The sequence below is a fragment of the Eucyclogobius newberryi genome, unplaced genomic scaffold, assembly GCF_026437365.1.
Source record: "Eucyclogobius newberryi isolate DKJ021-1_F unplaced genomic scaffold, fEucNew1.0.hap1 SCAF_9, whole genome shotgun sequence".
Lineage (NCBI taxonomy): Eukaryota > Metazoa > Chordata > Actinopteri > Gobiiformes > Gobiidae > Eucyclogobius > Eucyclogobius newberryi.
In genome coordinates, this window is record NW_027316532.1 from 33,393,871 (window position 1) to 33,408,182 (window position 14,312).

General features: G+C 43.4%; 2 protein-coding genes across 2 annotated transcripts in view; both read left to right on the plus strand.

Annotated features, from left to right (window-relative positions):
* Positions 1–3,784, plus strand: part of plin3 (perilipin 3) — a 292,037-nt gene extending 288,253 nt beyond the window's left edge. Inside the window, exons 3-9 of the mRNA XM_072439243.1 lie at positions 252–341; positions 1,263–1,458; positions 1,589–1,671; positions 1,972–2,203; positions 2,690–3,045; positions 3,177–3,395; positions 3,540–3,784. Of these exons, the coding sequence (XP_072295344.1) occupies positions 273–341; positions 1,263–1,458; positions 1,589–1,671; positions 1,972–2,203; positions 2,690–3,045; positions 3,177–3,395; positions 3,540–3,680 (1,296 nt within the window). The 5' untranslated portion in view covers positions 252–272 and the 3' untranslated portion in view covers positions 3,681–3,784. The remainder of the gene's footprint in view (positions 1–251; positions 342–1,262; positions 1,459–1,588; positions 1,672–1,971; positions 2,204–2,689; positions 3,046–3,176; positions 3,396–3,539) is intronic.
* Positions 3,785–7,210: 3,426 nt separating this feature from the next.
* Positions 7,211–10,340, plus strand: LOC140353368 (AN1-type zinc finger protein 5). The gene is made up of 6 exons (XM_072437898.1): positions 7,211–7,456; positions 8,474–8,672; positions 8,861–8,981; positions 9,413–9,540; positions 9,662–9,769; positions 10,136–10,340. Exons 2-6 carry the CDS (start codon positions 8,513–8,515, stop codon positions 10,282–10,284), a joined length of 666 nt encoding a protein of 221 aa, XP_072293999.1. The 5' UTR covers positions 7,211–7,456; positions 8,474–8,512; the 3' UTR covers positions 10,285–10,340.
* Positions 10,341–14,312: the final 3,972 nt, after the last annotated feature.

Sequence of the window (14,312 nt, forward strand, 5' to 3'; positions counted from 1 at the left end):
CACATTTGGGATGCAAGACATGTTGTTGCTTTGTCTCCACATTTGGTTGTGTACTTTGCTGTTTCCTTCTTCTTGCATCATGGCGTTGACAAATGAATTTAATATGGTCTTGTTGCCTTTCTGCCTGTATTTAAATAGAACTGTGATTTCATTCCACTCTCCCCAACGTATTAGCACGATTTGGGATTAAAAATGCGTGAGACCGTTACCGAACAACGTGAATGACTGTTTCTCTGCATTCCACGTTACAGAGATCGAGTCGAGCGCTCACAATGGCAGACAGCGGGAAGACTATTGAGAGTGGAGCTACAGAGGCAGAGCACACTAATGGAGATCAGCAGGTGAGGATTTCATGACCCCGGATAATCAGATCATTCCAATCACACAAACAAACGTCCAAAGGTTACGATTTTACTTTGAAGGCGGCACTGAAACATTCATGGCCTCACCGCTTATGCCCCTGTCTATACGTTAATAGCTATAATCGTAAAAGCCTGATGTTTCTTCTCACGAACAAACAAAGGCGGCAGTAGCTCAGTTGGTAGAGTGCTCTCCAGAGGTCTGCAGTTCTGCTGTCGTGTCTTGATGTAAAGCGCTGTGAGTGCCAGTAATCGTAACGCTTCAATTTTGTGTGGCATCCCCATTATGCTACTTGAGTTATGATGCAATTAGGGCTGCTAATCTTTAACTTGTCTATACTGAGGATCCAAAACATGCCATGAGCTGAGAAAATAAGTTTTATCACTGAAATTGAGTCGTACTTCCATGAAAATGATGTGGAAAATGTGTAAATTAGATTTATTTGAAAACACTTTTGTCCATAAATGTGCTCCACCAGGATCCCCAAACGCTTCACTTCAGCTTCATCTGTGTCAAATATAGTAAAAAATATTTTCATCATGTGACTTTTGTGTTCTAAACAACGCATCCATTAATCAAAAGAATAATCACTAGACTAATTGATTAGCAAAATTATGGTTAGTTCCAGCCCTAGAAGATGCAATAATATTAACATAATGATTTAATGTTATGAGAAAAAATACATTTATATTGAAATGTACAAAGAATGTTTCTGTATTCTATGTATGTGTCATCTGTGATAATGGCCTAAATGTATTATAAATAAATGAAGCCTTTTGCATTATGTACCATTCATTGAGCTTACAGACTTCATCATCCTACTCAGGTTTTCTGAAAACCTCTTTTATATTCTTAGCTGCAGCGTGTCTTATAAAAAAATGTGTTCTGTCTTTTTGATGTAGAATGTAGTTGCACGAGTGGGGAATCTGCCTCTTGTCAGTTCTGCCTGTGGGGCAGTATCCAGCGCCTACACCAGCACCAAAGACAATGTGCCTTTGCTAAAAGGAGTGATGGATGCAGCGGAGAGTGGGGTTCGAACACTCGGAGCAGCAGCCACTACCAGCTCCAAGCCTCTGCTGGACTATATTGAGCCACAACGTAGGTTAAACTGACTTACTTTTATATTTTACAAGTATGCAATAGCAATGATTAACATTTTTGTCTAACAAGTTAATAAAGTTATAATAAATGAATAATTGTTTGACTTTGTTTTACCCACTTGATTTAGTTACAACAGTAAATGAGTATGCCATGAAAGGACTCGATAAAGTGGAAGAAAAGCTGCCCATTCTTCACAAACCAGCTGATAAGGTATATTTGAATATAAGCTACTTCTTTCCTCGCTTTAATGTGTATATGCTTCTGACTCCTTCTCCAAATGTCTCCCCCTTGACACAAATAACACTATAAGCACTGTTCTTAGTTCTGGATTAAGTTTTGTTACTAAAATGAATTGTAAAATTGTAACGCACATGACTAAAGCTCTTATAGTAAGCAGCATCATAAATCCAGTTAAGAAGGCAACATATGCTATCACATATTACATTCTACAAATGTTCAACTGATATTACACTTACTATTTTTACTTACATGAATTTTCTCTGTCCCCAGCTGGTCTCAGACACTGTGGGCATGGTGTACCAGTCTGTTGCTGGGGCCAAAGATGCTGTAGTGGGGACATGGTGGGGCGGTGTGGAGCTGACCCGGGCTGCGGTCAGCGGTGGCTTAAGCACCGTCATGGGCACCAGTCTGGGACAGATGGTCAGCAGTGGGATGGGCATGGCCCTTAGCCGATCAGAAGACTGGGTTGACCAGAACCTGCCCCTCTCTGAGAGGGAACTGGGTCAGTGCTTTGTAAATGACATTCAATTGTACATGAAAATCCAACAGCAATTGTATGGGGGGAATAAAATATATATATTTTTAGTTATTGTTATTGTTATTGTTAAAACAAGTTGCTCGTTTTAGTGTGTAGATTAGGGTTGGATTAAAAGGGAAAAACTGCTTGTTTGATAAAATTGAGTGGAGGTCACTGCAGAGGAACCAGAGAGTGTTGATGCTATTCATAGCAAGGAGAGAAGGACATGACAATAACCTCCCTTCTGTTAGCTTGGCTCAAAAAGGGGCCTTCATTTTCTAAAACACAGAGCTCTGACACCTGCTACTGTTATGTCATGTTAAAATTCCTTTTAACTGGTGTATTAATAATGGGGGTAAATACATATATAGTTTTTTACCCTAAAGTAATTGTGTAAACATGCAAAACCCCTTTATAACATCATATAATCTTTGAAGCGTTTGTAATATGGCATTTATGTCTTTCCTTCAGCTGCTCTGGCAGAACCTACTACTAATAGTGAGGTCTCCACTACAAAAGACAGTCCGCCTGGCAGTCCCGGTTACTTCGTTCGGTTGGGGAAGCTTTCTGCCAAGGTGCAGGAGCGTGCCCGGGAGCAATCACTTGTCCGAGCGCGACAGGCGAGAGAAGCCACCTACACAGCAGTGAGCCAGATAAGGAGCACCATGGACCTGCTGGAGAGCGCTCGCAAAGGTCCTGGTGCTACCCCTGATCAGACAGACGGAGCATCTGAGCAGCTGCAGCAGCGCTGGACAGAGTGGCAACAGGTCCAGGATCACACTGAACACACTGAGCCTGAGCCAGAGGAGGCCAAAGACCAGAAAGAGGTGCTTATATTCTTTTAGATTATTTTTTAATGCATTACAGAATTTACAATTACATGAAATGCATTTAGAACTCTATAGTACATAATTAAATGTAATTTCTTATATAGTGACTACAGATGTTATGTTGACAGAAGCTGGAGTGGCGGGCCCTGTCCATGGTGCGTGGTTTGAGTGACCAGCTGCAGTCGGCCTGTTCCAGTGTGGTGTCCAGTGCTCAGGGCCTTCCTGGAGCAGTGCAAGAGCAGCTCAGCAGTGCAATACAATCGGCTGAAGAGCTCCGCTCCTCCTTAGGGAACACCAGCTCTCTGACACCTGTGCTTCTGGAGCGCAGCAGGAAACATTTAACCCAGGTGCCTACAACTGTTTGTATAAAATGTATTATTATTTTGCATAAGGTGTGGCAGCCAGCAGATCCTCATTTTGCAATAGTACATTGTTTTGATTAAAAGCAATTGCTGTAAATTTGATATGATTATTAGTACTGTTTTCTATAGGTTCAGCAGTCTTTGGATGGTGTGATGGAGTATCTCACAAACAATACCCCTCTGAACTGGCTGGTCGGACCCTTTGCACCTCAGTTGACTGAGAAAGAAGAGACAAGTGTGCCAAAGAAGCAGGATGGACCAAAACAATAATTTATTTGCATAATTAACAAATATCTGTTTTGTATTCCGTATGTGGCTTTGATATTTTCCTGAAAATCCTGAATGCACTGAAATTGTTAAAATACTAGACTAACTTCTATCCGATTAATTGTGTATGCACTTTGGTTAAACTTGCTGAATGCACAAAACTTGCTAAAACATTTCCATTTTAAGGATGTCATGTCAAAGTTAGTCAGGGCACTGCATTCCACTACAGTCCATTTCAGATTCATTCATTTTCCGGTAACATGGTAAATGCAGAGAATGAGGTGGCATATGTAATACAAATAAATGTTGCATAATCAATAAAATGTGTGTCGTGTTTGAGTTATACCTCGTACCAAATGTGTTGCTTGTATAGCCATTTAGCATTTTGTCCCTCATCCCACTTATTTAGAGTTAGCTATTTCACTTTTTCATTACCACATTAATTTTAAAAAAAGTTACATTTAAAATTTTTCTTTCTTTTCTTTTATCTCAAAGAAATAGAGTCGAGTTGAGTGTACTGGATTTCTGGCTTGTAATAATATGCGTAATGATTGATTTAAAAAATGAAATATATGGTGTTTTTGTAGTTGTCTATGAGCTTACATTTCTCTATGTCTGTCCCTCCATATCCCACCACATTAAAAAAAAAACAGAATCCTAAAATTTAAGGTGTCACCTTAGTTGTTTGGGGCTGCTGTACTCTCTGCTGACTGTGGCCCCTGTGCGCTGGCCCTTATTCTGGCTCTGTTTTGGCCCGTGTTCTGCCCTCTTGTGGTACCATTCTGACCTGGGCCCCAGTTCTGGCCTTGTTTAGACCATATTCTGGCCCTGGCTCTGTTCTGGATTTGTTCCAGCTCTGATCCCTGTTTTGCCTCTCTTCTGACCCTATTCTGACCCTATTCTGGGCCTATTCTGGGCCTGTTCTGGGCCTGTTCTGGGCCTGTTCTGGTTTTGTTCTGGCTGCCCTTTTTGGCCCTGTTTTGGCTCTGTTCTGGCTGCTCTGTTCTTGCTCTTCTCTGGCTCTTTTGATCCTGTTCTAGCTGTGTTCTGGCTCTGATCTGGCCCTATTCTGGCTGTGTTATTGCTGTGCTCTGGCTGTGTTCTAGTTGTGCTCTGGCTGTGTTTTGGCCCTGTTTTTGCTCTGATCTGACCCCATTCTGGCTGTGTTCTGGTTGTGCTCTGGCTGTGCTCTGGCTGTGCTCTGGTTGTGCTCTGGTCCTGTTTTGGCCGTGTTCTGGCCCTGTTTTGGCTGTGTTCTGGCTGTGCTCTGGTTGTGCTCTGGTTGTGTTCTGGCTGTGCTCTGGTTGTGCTCTGACTGTGTTCTGGTCCTGTTCTGGTCCTGTTTTGGCCGTGTTTTGGCCCTGTTTTGGCTCTGATCTGACCCCATTCTGGCTGTGTTCTGGTTGTGCTCTGGCTGTGCTCTGGCTGTGCTCTGGCTGTGCTCTGGTTGTGCTCTGGTTGTGCTCTGGCTGTGCTCTGGTTGTGCTCTGGTCCTGTTTTGGCTCTGATCTGACCCCATTCTGGCTGTGTTCTGGTTGTGCTCTGGCTGTGCTCTGGCTGTGCTCTGGCTGTGCTCTGGCTGTGCTCTGGTTGTGCTCTGGCTGTGCTCTGGCTGTGCTCTGGTTGTGTTCTGGTCCTGTTTTGGCCGTGTTCTGGCCCTGTTTTGGCTGTGTTCTGGCTGTGCTCTGGTTGTGCTCTGGTTGTGTTCTGGCTGTGCTCTGGTTGTGCTCTGACTGTGTTCTGGTCCTGTTCTGGTCCTGTTTTGGCCGTGTTTTGGCCCTGTTTTGGCTCTGATCTGACCCCATTCTGGCTGTGTTCTGGCTGTGTTCAGGTTGTGTTCTGGTTGTGTTCAGGTTGTGTTCTGGTTGTGCTCTGACTGTGTTCTGGCTGTGCTCTGGCCCTGTTTTGGCTCTGATCTGACCCCATTCTGGCTGTGCTCTGCTTGTGTTCTGGCTGTGCTCTGGTTGTGCTCTGACTGTGTTCTGGTCCTGTTCTGGCAATGTTTTGGCCCTGTTTTGGCTCTTATCTGACCCCATTCTGGCTGTGTTCAGGTTGTGTTCTGGCTGTGTTCTGGTTGTGTTCAGGTTGTGTTCTGGCTGTGCTCTGGTTGTGCTCTGACTGTGTTCTGGTCCTGTTCTGGCCGTGTTCTGGCCCTGTTTTGGCTCTGATCTGATCCCATTCTGGTTGTGTTCAGGTTGTGTTCAGGTTGTGTTCTGGCTGTGCTCTGGTTGTGTTCTGGTTGTGTTCTGGCTGTGCTCTGGTTGTGCTCTGGTTGTGTTCTGGCTGTGCTCTGGTTGTGTTCTGGTTGTGTTCTGGCTGTGCTCTGGTTGTGCTCTGGTTGTGTTCTGGCTGTGCTCTGGTTGTGCTCTGACTGTGTTCTGGTCCTGTTCTGGCCATGTTTTGGCCCTGTTTTGGCTCTGATCTGACCCCATTCTGGCTGTGTTCAGGTTGTGTTCTGGCTGTGTTCTGGTTGTGTTCAGGTTGTGTTCTGGCTGTGCTCTGGTTGTGCTCTGACTGTGTTCTGGTCCTGTTCTGGCCGTGTTCTGGCCCTGTTTTGGCTCTGATCTGATCCCATTCTGGTTGTGTTCAGGTTGTGTTCTGGCTGTGCTCTGGTTGTGTTCTGGTTGTGTTCTGGCTGTGCTCTGGTTGTGTTCTGGCTGTGCTCTGGTTGTGCTCTGGTTGTGTTCTGGCTGTGCTCTGGTTGTGCTCTGGTTGTGTTCTGGCTGTGCTCTGGTTGTGCTCTGGTTGTGTTCTGGCTGTGCTCTGGTTGTGCTCTGGTTGTGTTCTGGTTGTGCTCTGACTGTGTTCTGGTCCTGTTCTGGCAATGTTTTGGCCCTGTTTTGGCTCTTATCTGACCCCATTCTGGCTGTGTTCAGGTTGTGTTCTGGTTGTGTTCAGGTTGTGTTCTGGCTGTGCTCTGGTTGTGCTCTGACTGTGTTCTGGTCCTGTTCTGGCCGTGTTCTGGCCCTGTTTTGGCTCTGATCTGATCCCATTCTGGTTGTGTTCAGGTTGTGTTCAGGTTGTGTTCTGGCTGTGCTCTGGTTGTGTTCTGGTTGTGTTCTGGCTGTGCTCTGGTTGTGCTCTGGTTGTGTTCTGGCTGTGCTCTGGTTGTGCTCTGACTGTGTTCTGGTCCTGTTCTGGCCATGTTTTGGCCCTGTTTTGGCTCTGATCTGACCCCATTCTGGCTGTGTTCAGGTTGTGTTCTGGCTGTGTTCTGGTTGTGTTCAGGTTGTGTTCTGGCTGTGCTCTGGTTGTGCTCTGACTGTGTTCTGGTCCTGTTCTGGCCGTGTTCTGGCCCTGTTTTGGCTCTGATCTGATCCCATTCTGGTTGTGTTCAGGTTGTGTTCTGGCTGTGCTCTGGTTGTGTTCTGGTTGTGTTCTGGCTGTGCTCTGGTTGTGTTCTGGCTGTGCTCTGGTTGTGTTCTGGCTGTGCTCTGGTTGTGCTCTGGTTGTGTTCTGGCTGTGCTCTGGTTGTGCTCTGGTTGTGTTCTGGCTGTGTTCTGGCTGTGCTCTGGTTGTGTTCTGGCTGTGCTCTGGTTGTGCTCTGGTTGTGTTCTGGTTGTGCTCTGACTGTGTTCTGGTCCTGTTCTGGCCGTGTTTTGGCCCTGATCTGTCCCCTCTGAGGGAGGCTGAATCAATGCTTAGGATGACGTCATGGTCGTTGTTTGAATGTCGGGAGCTAGCGCTGGGTAGAGGCCGTGCGCTCAGCTGGGAGACGCAAACTTGAACAAATTCCCTAGCCCAAGGTCGTCGACAGCCTTCGGTACATCGATTCTCAGGTACAGTGCCATTTGTGGGTATTTCTGTCGGAGTATTTGTGAGTGTTCGCCATTTAAAGCCCGGTCAGGACAGTGTCTGGACGCGCACAGTTTTGGGCTCGCTGATTAGGCTAGCACTTCAGCTAACGATAGCCAACTACCGCCAGTGTTTTCGACTTGTAACAAATGAAATACTTTATGTTGCTGTCTAAATGTTCATCCGAGTTATTTATACGGTTAAGTATTCTTCTATTGGGGCTGCAAAGCGAGTTTTGACGCTGTTTTTGCGTCGGTATCTGGTGTCAGACAAAGCGCACAACGAGGCTCTTTGCTAATGTTGAGTGTTTGCTTTGAGCTGGTCAGGGACAGGACACCAGTCTTTATCAGCTGAGGACAAACTTGGTTAAAACTGGAGGAGCTTAGCTGCAAATGGCGTGCTTTTAAAATGCATCACTTTGAAATAACTATTGATTCAACATTTGATTGTGTGTGCTGTTCACTCTTTGTTTTTACACTCGCTTTACCTCATATTTCATACGCGGAGAAAGGTGACAATGTCTCCAACAGTCAACTTTTACCAAATTGTTTTTTTTTTTACATCTATATGATATATAATGGGGATGAGCGTTTGCTAACAATAAAAATATTTTTGTTTCTCAAAATACATGTTTGGGACGTAACAATAACCAACATGTAAGTCACTATTGTGGGCTGTCACAATGCTTTTAGAATTATAATGCTTAAATGCATTGTGTTGTTGCGGTAACAGCTCAAAGAGGGAACTACATAGACTGTGATCCTTTGCTCCTTTTCAGGAAGATACCTGTTGTTTTTTTGCACTTTTGTATTTTAAGTTTACAATAGAACCATAAAGAAAAAGTTGCATATCATTCTCAACAAAATGTTGAATGTAACGGTTAGTGGCGATAATGTTGTGATAATATCGTACAATATTGTTACATTTTAAATGAACATAAATATAAACGGATTATACATTTAGGGTGTCGTTTTGATTTATTTTCTTCCTACTTTTTTCAGTAATATCATCTCCGGTCCCCCTTCCCCCTCTGTCGGAGCATGGCTCAGGAGACCAATCAGACACAGGTGCCAATGCTTTGCACTATGGGATGTGGTTTCTATGGCAACCCACGCACCAATGGCATGTGCTCAGTTTGCTACAAGGAACACCTGCAGAGACAACAGGGAGGGGGCCGGTCCAGCCCCCCAGGTGAAAAAGGTAGGAAACTTGAGGGTTTGGTCTATATAACTTTTGGCTAGATCTGTTACTTCTAAAGATGACATTTTTTATAGACTTTGGACTGAAATTAGTGATTAGTATTGTAGTAGTTTTTTTCTGATGGTATCAATCTGAGCCTTTGTGATTTAAACCTTAGGTGTTGTTTTCACTGTTGAATTTCCACATAGCTGCGACATCACCCACAGGATCGCCAGTTTCAGCTGCCGTGAATGTAGAGAACACATTGTCAGAGCCCAGCACAGAGACAGAGCCTGCCGCAGGAACACCTCCTGAGGAACAAACCAGCAGGTGAAGTGCAAAGCCTTTTGTAAAGCTATAAATGCTGACATGTCGGTGTTATCCCTCATTCGTCCAGGAGGGTTCCATTGTAGAAAAATATTCAGTTGTTGATAGAAAACGAAGAGGTTTGGTTTCTGGTAAAACCAATAACACCTTTTAGGAAGTCCCACCCCGGTGGGCAGGGTCTACCCAGAGTAGGATAAATATTGTAGGATAGTAGGATAGACTCTTGGATGAGAGTCGAAACGTATCGTTTTTTTGTTTTTTTAGTTTTTTTCAAAAAACAGCCCAGATGACTACAACTGAATCTTTTTCTACTATAAATACTGACATGAACTTATTTACAAAATGTATATGTTTTTTCTGCCATGGTATTATTTATTTCATGTCCTAAATTATGCCAATAAAGTTGTAATTTAGACATTGTGTTGAATTTGTAGTCCTAGTTCTCCCAGCCCAGTGACCCAGCAAATGACTGCCATGAGTATCTCCCAAGAGGCTGCAGCAGTGGACTCGGACCGAGCAGAGGCTGACGAGGGAGAAGAGGAAAGTACGTCCAGCAGCACAGGTAAAACAAGTCAAGACCATTATGATGGCAAATGTGTAATTTAATAATAATAACACTGCTATAGATGCAGAAGCTGTATTGTTTCTCTAGTTTGAAAGAAGATTCTTTATTTTTATGATAGAACAAGTTGGGGAAACGGCACAGGCATCATCAGATGGGGAACAAACTCCTGATAAAAACAAGAAAAAGAATCGATGCTTTTCCTGCCGGAAGAAAGTTGGCCTCACTGGTAAGAAGAAACAAATTAATAAAAGACCCATACAGACACGCAGTTACTGGAATGGATTCTCTTCAGTAAAACTCACATGATTTGGATGAAAAGAGCAACATACTACAAGTTAGTGGTGTATTTCACAACCCACACAGTCTTGAGAGTCCCATATTTGTTTTACTTTAAGGTGAAGACTTTCGTCTGTGTGCAAATGTTTAGCACCAAATCTACCTTTTCTTTGTGTGTTGACCACTAAAGCAACCACTCTATAGCTGTCCCAGTTTTTCATGATGAATACAACAGCATTTTCTCTCATTTCTGCCATGTGAAATAAGATTTGTTGTACTGTTGTAACTTTGTGTTGTTTTTCTTTTGATTGTTTAGGTTTTGACTGTCGCTGTGGCAACCTGTTCTGTGCCATCCACCGTTACTCTGACAAACATGACTGTCCCTATGATTACCGGAGTGCAGCAGCTGCACGCATACGCAAGGAGAACCCCATTGTGGTGGCTGAGAAAATACAGAAGTTATGAGGTCTGACTGTGGTGGAGTGAATTTGAACAATGGCGACTTGGATGAAAACACCTGATATCATGGCTTCATTTGTTCATGGCAGTGTGAGGGGCACCTACCTTACTCGTATCTCCTGTGTGTGTGTGTGTGTGTGTGTGTGTGTGTGTGTGTGTGTGTGTGTGTGTGTGTGTGTGTGTGTGTGTGTGTGTGTGTGTGTGTGTGTGTGTGTGTGTGTGTGTGTGTGTGTGTGTGTGTGTGTGTGTGTGTGTGTGTGTGTGTGTGTGTGTGTGTGTGTGTGTGTGTGTGTGTGTGTGTGTGTGTGTGTGTGTGTGTGTGTGTGTGTGTGTGTGTGTGTGTGTGTGTGTGTGTGTGTGTGTGTGTGTGTGTGTGTGTGTGTGTGTGTGTGTGTGTGTGTGTGTGTGTGTGTGTGAGAGAGATTGGGGAGATCAGTTGGGCCTTGGTGGACATTGCTGTTGCTTTGAGGATGAAGCTACAGCATTTAATTTGAAACATTTTTCTCTTACCTTCACAACGATCATGAGTTTTTTTTATTCAACCCTGTAATATAGTTACAAGTTTGAGTAAAGGAAAAGGTCAATTTGGATACACGTATAAAACATCTGGGAGATGTATTGGTTTGACCAAAGGGCTGAGGAACATCCTCCCGGGCAGAAGATGTCAACTGATTTAATTTTTATTTTAATTTTTGGCACCTTCCTATAACGATTCTCTGGGTCACCACACATCGAACTCTTTTCAATAATCTTTTTCTTTGATATATCAACTTATCATACTGATATTGGGTGCATGAAAAGTTATTGGAGGGACGAGGTTGGGGTATTGGGAACTGAACCTTGACTTATACAGCGTGAATTAATTTGTTTTTTCCCTATTTTAATGAGCGTATGACATCAAAAGATCTATATTAATATATTGTAGTTAGCTTGAAATGTGTGACTGCTTTCTATTTATTTTTATCATTTGGTTGATCTGTGCTGGAGGATTGGCAGCATGTGTCAGCAAATCTAAGATTTGTGCTCAATCGTTTCAAGTATATTTAATTGCATTGATTATACAACCATTAAAACACATTATCTTTCACTCTGAAGTAGAGTCCCGTTAAATCATTGCAACTCTGCAGTAAACTCTTTGTCAACATCAGAGGACAATTATTATCCTAGATATGGTTCATTTCCTGGTTCGTTGTGGTCGCTGTGTGTGGCCTGCTTGTCAAAAATGCCTTGTTTGATTTGTTTATGGTAATCTTTGAGACAATGTGGGGAAAAGCCTTCATGTTGAATGCTACTTGACCTGACAGTATAACCAGTAATGTGTGCAAAGACACACAGAAGCTCAATGTATAACGATGTGGGGATTACCTGTAGTGTCATTAACAGGGCTCTACTTTTTCCCTATGTAAATAACCATATTACTTCTATTAATATTCATGATGTAGATTTCTCCAGTTTAGTAAAGGTGGGGGCTCATGCTGCAGCTTGTATGTTGTATAAAATGCCCATTGACGTCCCAAACGAAAGTCTCCATTTACCCATATACAATCTACTTTTTTACAAAGCAAATCTTACCCATTGGTTAGACCTATTTATCTTATTGCGAACAAGCCCATATGGATTGCTAACCTGACCCAAGTATGCAGTAATATGTTTTTGCTCATCCCATTTATTGCATTGTATCACATTTCATGTGACGGGCAGGGCCACTGATGATTTAATATTTTTATTAGCTCTCCTTGTAAATGCTTGATCTTAATGACTATTTATTTAAAAAAAAGCGTAGCAAAGTTTGAAGGTTTATTATCTGTGTGTTATCTTAGCTAAGCCCATGCAGAATGTTTTGGAGTAATGAATGATTCCTTTCTTGTATGTACAAGTTACTTTGGACATGATCGTGTCTTAAGATCAAATTAGTATCTATCAAATTAAGCCTTATCAGTAGAAATGACTTTACATTGTCCCATTGTATGCTAATTTAATCACAAATGCATAGTAAATTCAATTGGAATGGGGAATTTGGTTGTGTACAGTGCGAGCCTTGGCCTATGTAGCGTCTCCATGGCGCTGTTTTTATAAGTAAAGCATTTGTACAGGCACACACAATGAAAGCTTGACTGCTGGTGTTTTTGGCTTTGTGCAAGTATAATTCTCACAACAAGTTACTGATTCAGTGGACGTCTCTGTAGGATGAAGCTGTTGGCAGGTTTACAACACTTGCTAATTCTGTTGACTGCTCATATCAGCCACCATTGTATTGTCAAGATTTTGAGCAGTTTGAATGTAACCCACCCACCATCATCACACTAGCTGGACCTCTGTCAGCCTGTCATGACCTACTCGCAGGCAGAGAAAGGTGCCCTGTATACATTTTTACAGTTTTTATGAAGGACTCATCACCAGCAGTTAGCATAGCCCTAATTAAAACATCTTCATATAGTATATACATATTAGAAAGTGTATTTGGACCCCTCTTCTTTGTTTCAGCTCTTTATCATCATGTGGAATAACAGAAAATGCACAATTACTGTCTTTATCGGTTTCAATGAATAATACATTTATTGGAGAAAAAGGTAATTCAAATAAACTGCAGATAGAATAAACGATGTATATTGTACGTATTAAAATAGGCACGATTGACATATTTGCAAATCCCTCTGCACCCCATTCTCCTGCAATGCCACCAGATCTTTTTTTTTTTCTCCTTTGTTTTTTTTTAATCTTAGGATTGTATGATGTGTAAAAGTAACAATAAAATCACAAAGTTTATTTTAAATTACACTTGTCTCTGTATTCTGTTTTCACATTTTCATGCAACCAAATCTACAAGATGAGGTGGCAAAGGTGCAAATCTGATTTCTGTAGATTATTGAAATGTCATGTAAACAGTTACATCTGATGTGAGTGCAAAAAGGACCAAACTAATGTGCTGAAGACAAACAATATAGTGATGGTTGGGCTATTTTTTAAAAAAGGATTTTGTTTTCCAATTACAATTGTTACTTTAAAAATCCAATTTCATCCGGTTTTATTAATCAGAAGTCTTTAGTGTAAGTACGCACACATCGAAAATCAGATCTAATATACTCTATACTTTACAATACTATACTCTACTATACTCTCCATCGGGTGCTCGAGGGTTCATGGGAGTTTGCACAACCAGTCCACATGTGCTTCGCGGTGTCCTTTGAGGGGTGCTCCGGTAGTATGGGGTCCGGCGCCCTTTGCTCTGGGCTGTCCAGTCCCTGTATGACAGGATTGCTGGCAGTAAGTCAGACCTGTTCCCAGTGCATGTTGGACTCCGCCAGGGCTGTCCTTTTTTAGCGGTGCGGCTCATTGTTTTTATGGACAGAATTTCAAGGCGCAGTCAGGGGTCGTAAGGTGTCCGGTTTGGGGACCACAAGATCTCATCTTTGCTGTTTGCTGATGATGTTGTCCTGCTCCATCAAACCCGGACCTGCAACATGCACTGGGACGGTTTGCAGCAGAGTGTGAAGCAGCCGGGATGAGAATCGACACCTCCAAATCCGAGGCCAAATCCGAGGTGGCTTGCTTTCTCCAGGTGGGTGGGGAGTCCTTGCCCCAAGTAGGAACGGTCAATCTACGATCCTACCCTCACCTATGGTCATGAGCCTTGGGTATTGACCGAAAGGACAAGATCGCGGATACAAGCGGTCAAACTGAGTTTCCGCCACCGGGTGGCTGAGCGCTCCCTATTAGAGCTCAATCACACGGGAGGAGCTTAGAGTAGAGCCGCTGCTCTTCCACGTCGAGAGGAGCCAGCTGAGGTGGCTCGGGCATCTGTTCTGGATGCCTCTTTGGGGATGGGTTTTGGGCATGATGGGTTTTGGGCATGATGTCCCACCGGGATGAGGCCCCGGGGAAGACCCAGGACACGCTGGACTATGTCTCTCGCTGCCCAGGGGACGCCTCGGGATCTCCTCGTAGGAGTTGGAGGAAGTGTCTTGGGGAGTGGGAAGTCTGGGAGTCCCTGCTTTGACTGCTGCCCCCGCGACCCGGCCCCGGATACGTGGAAA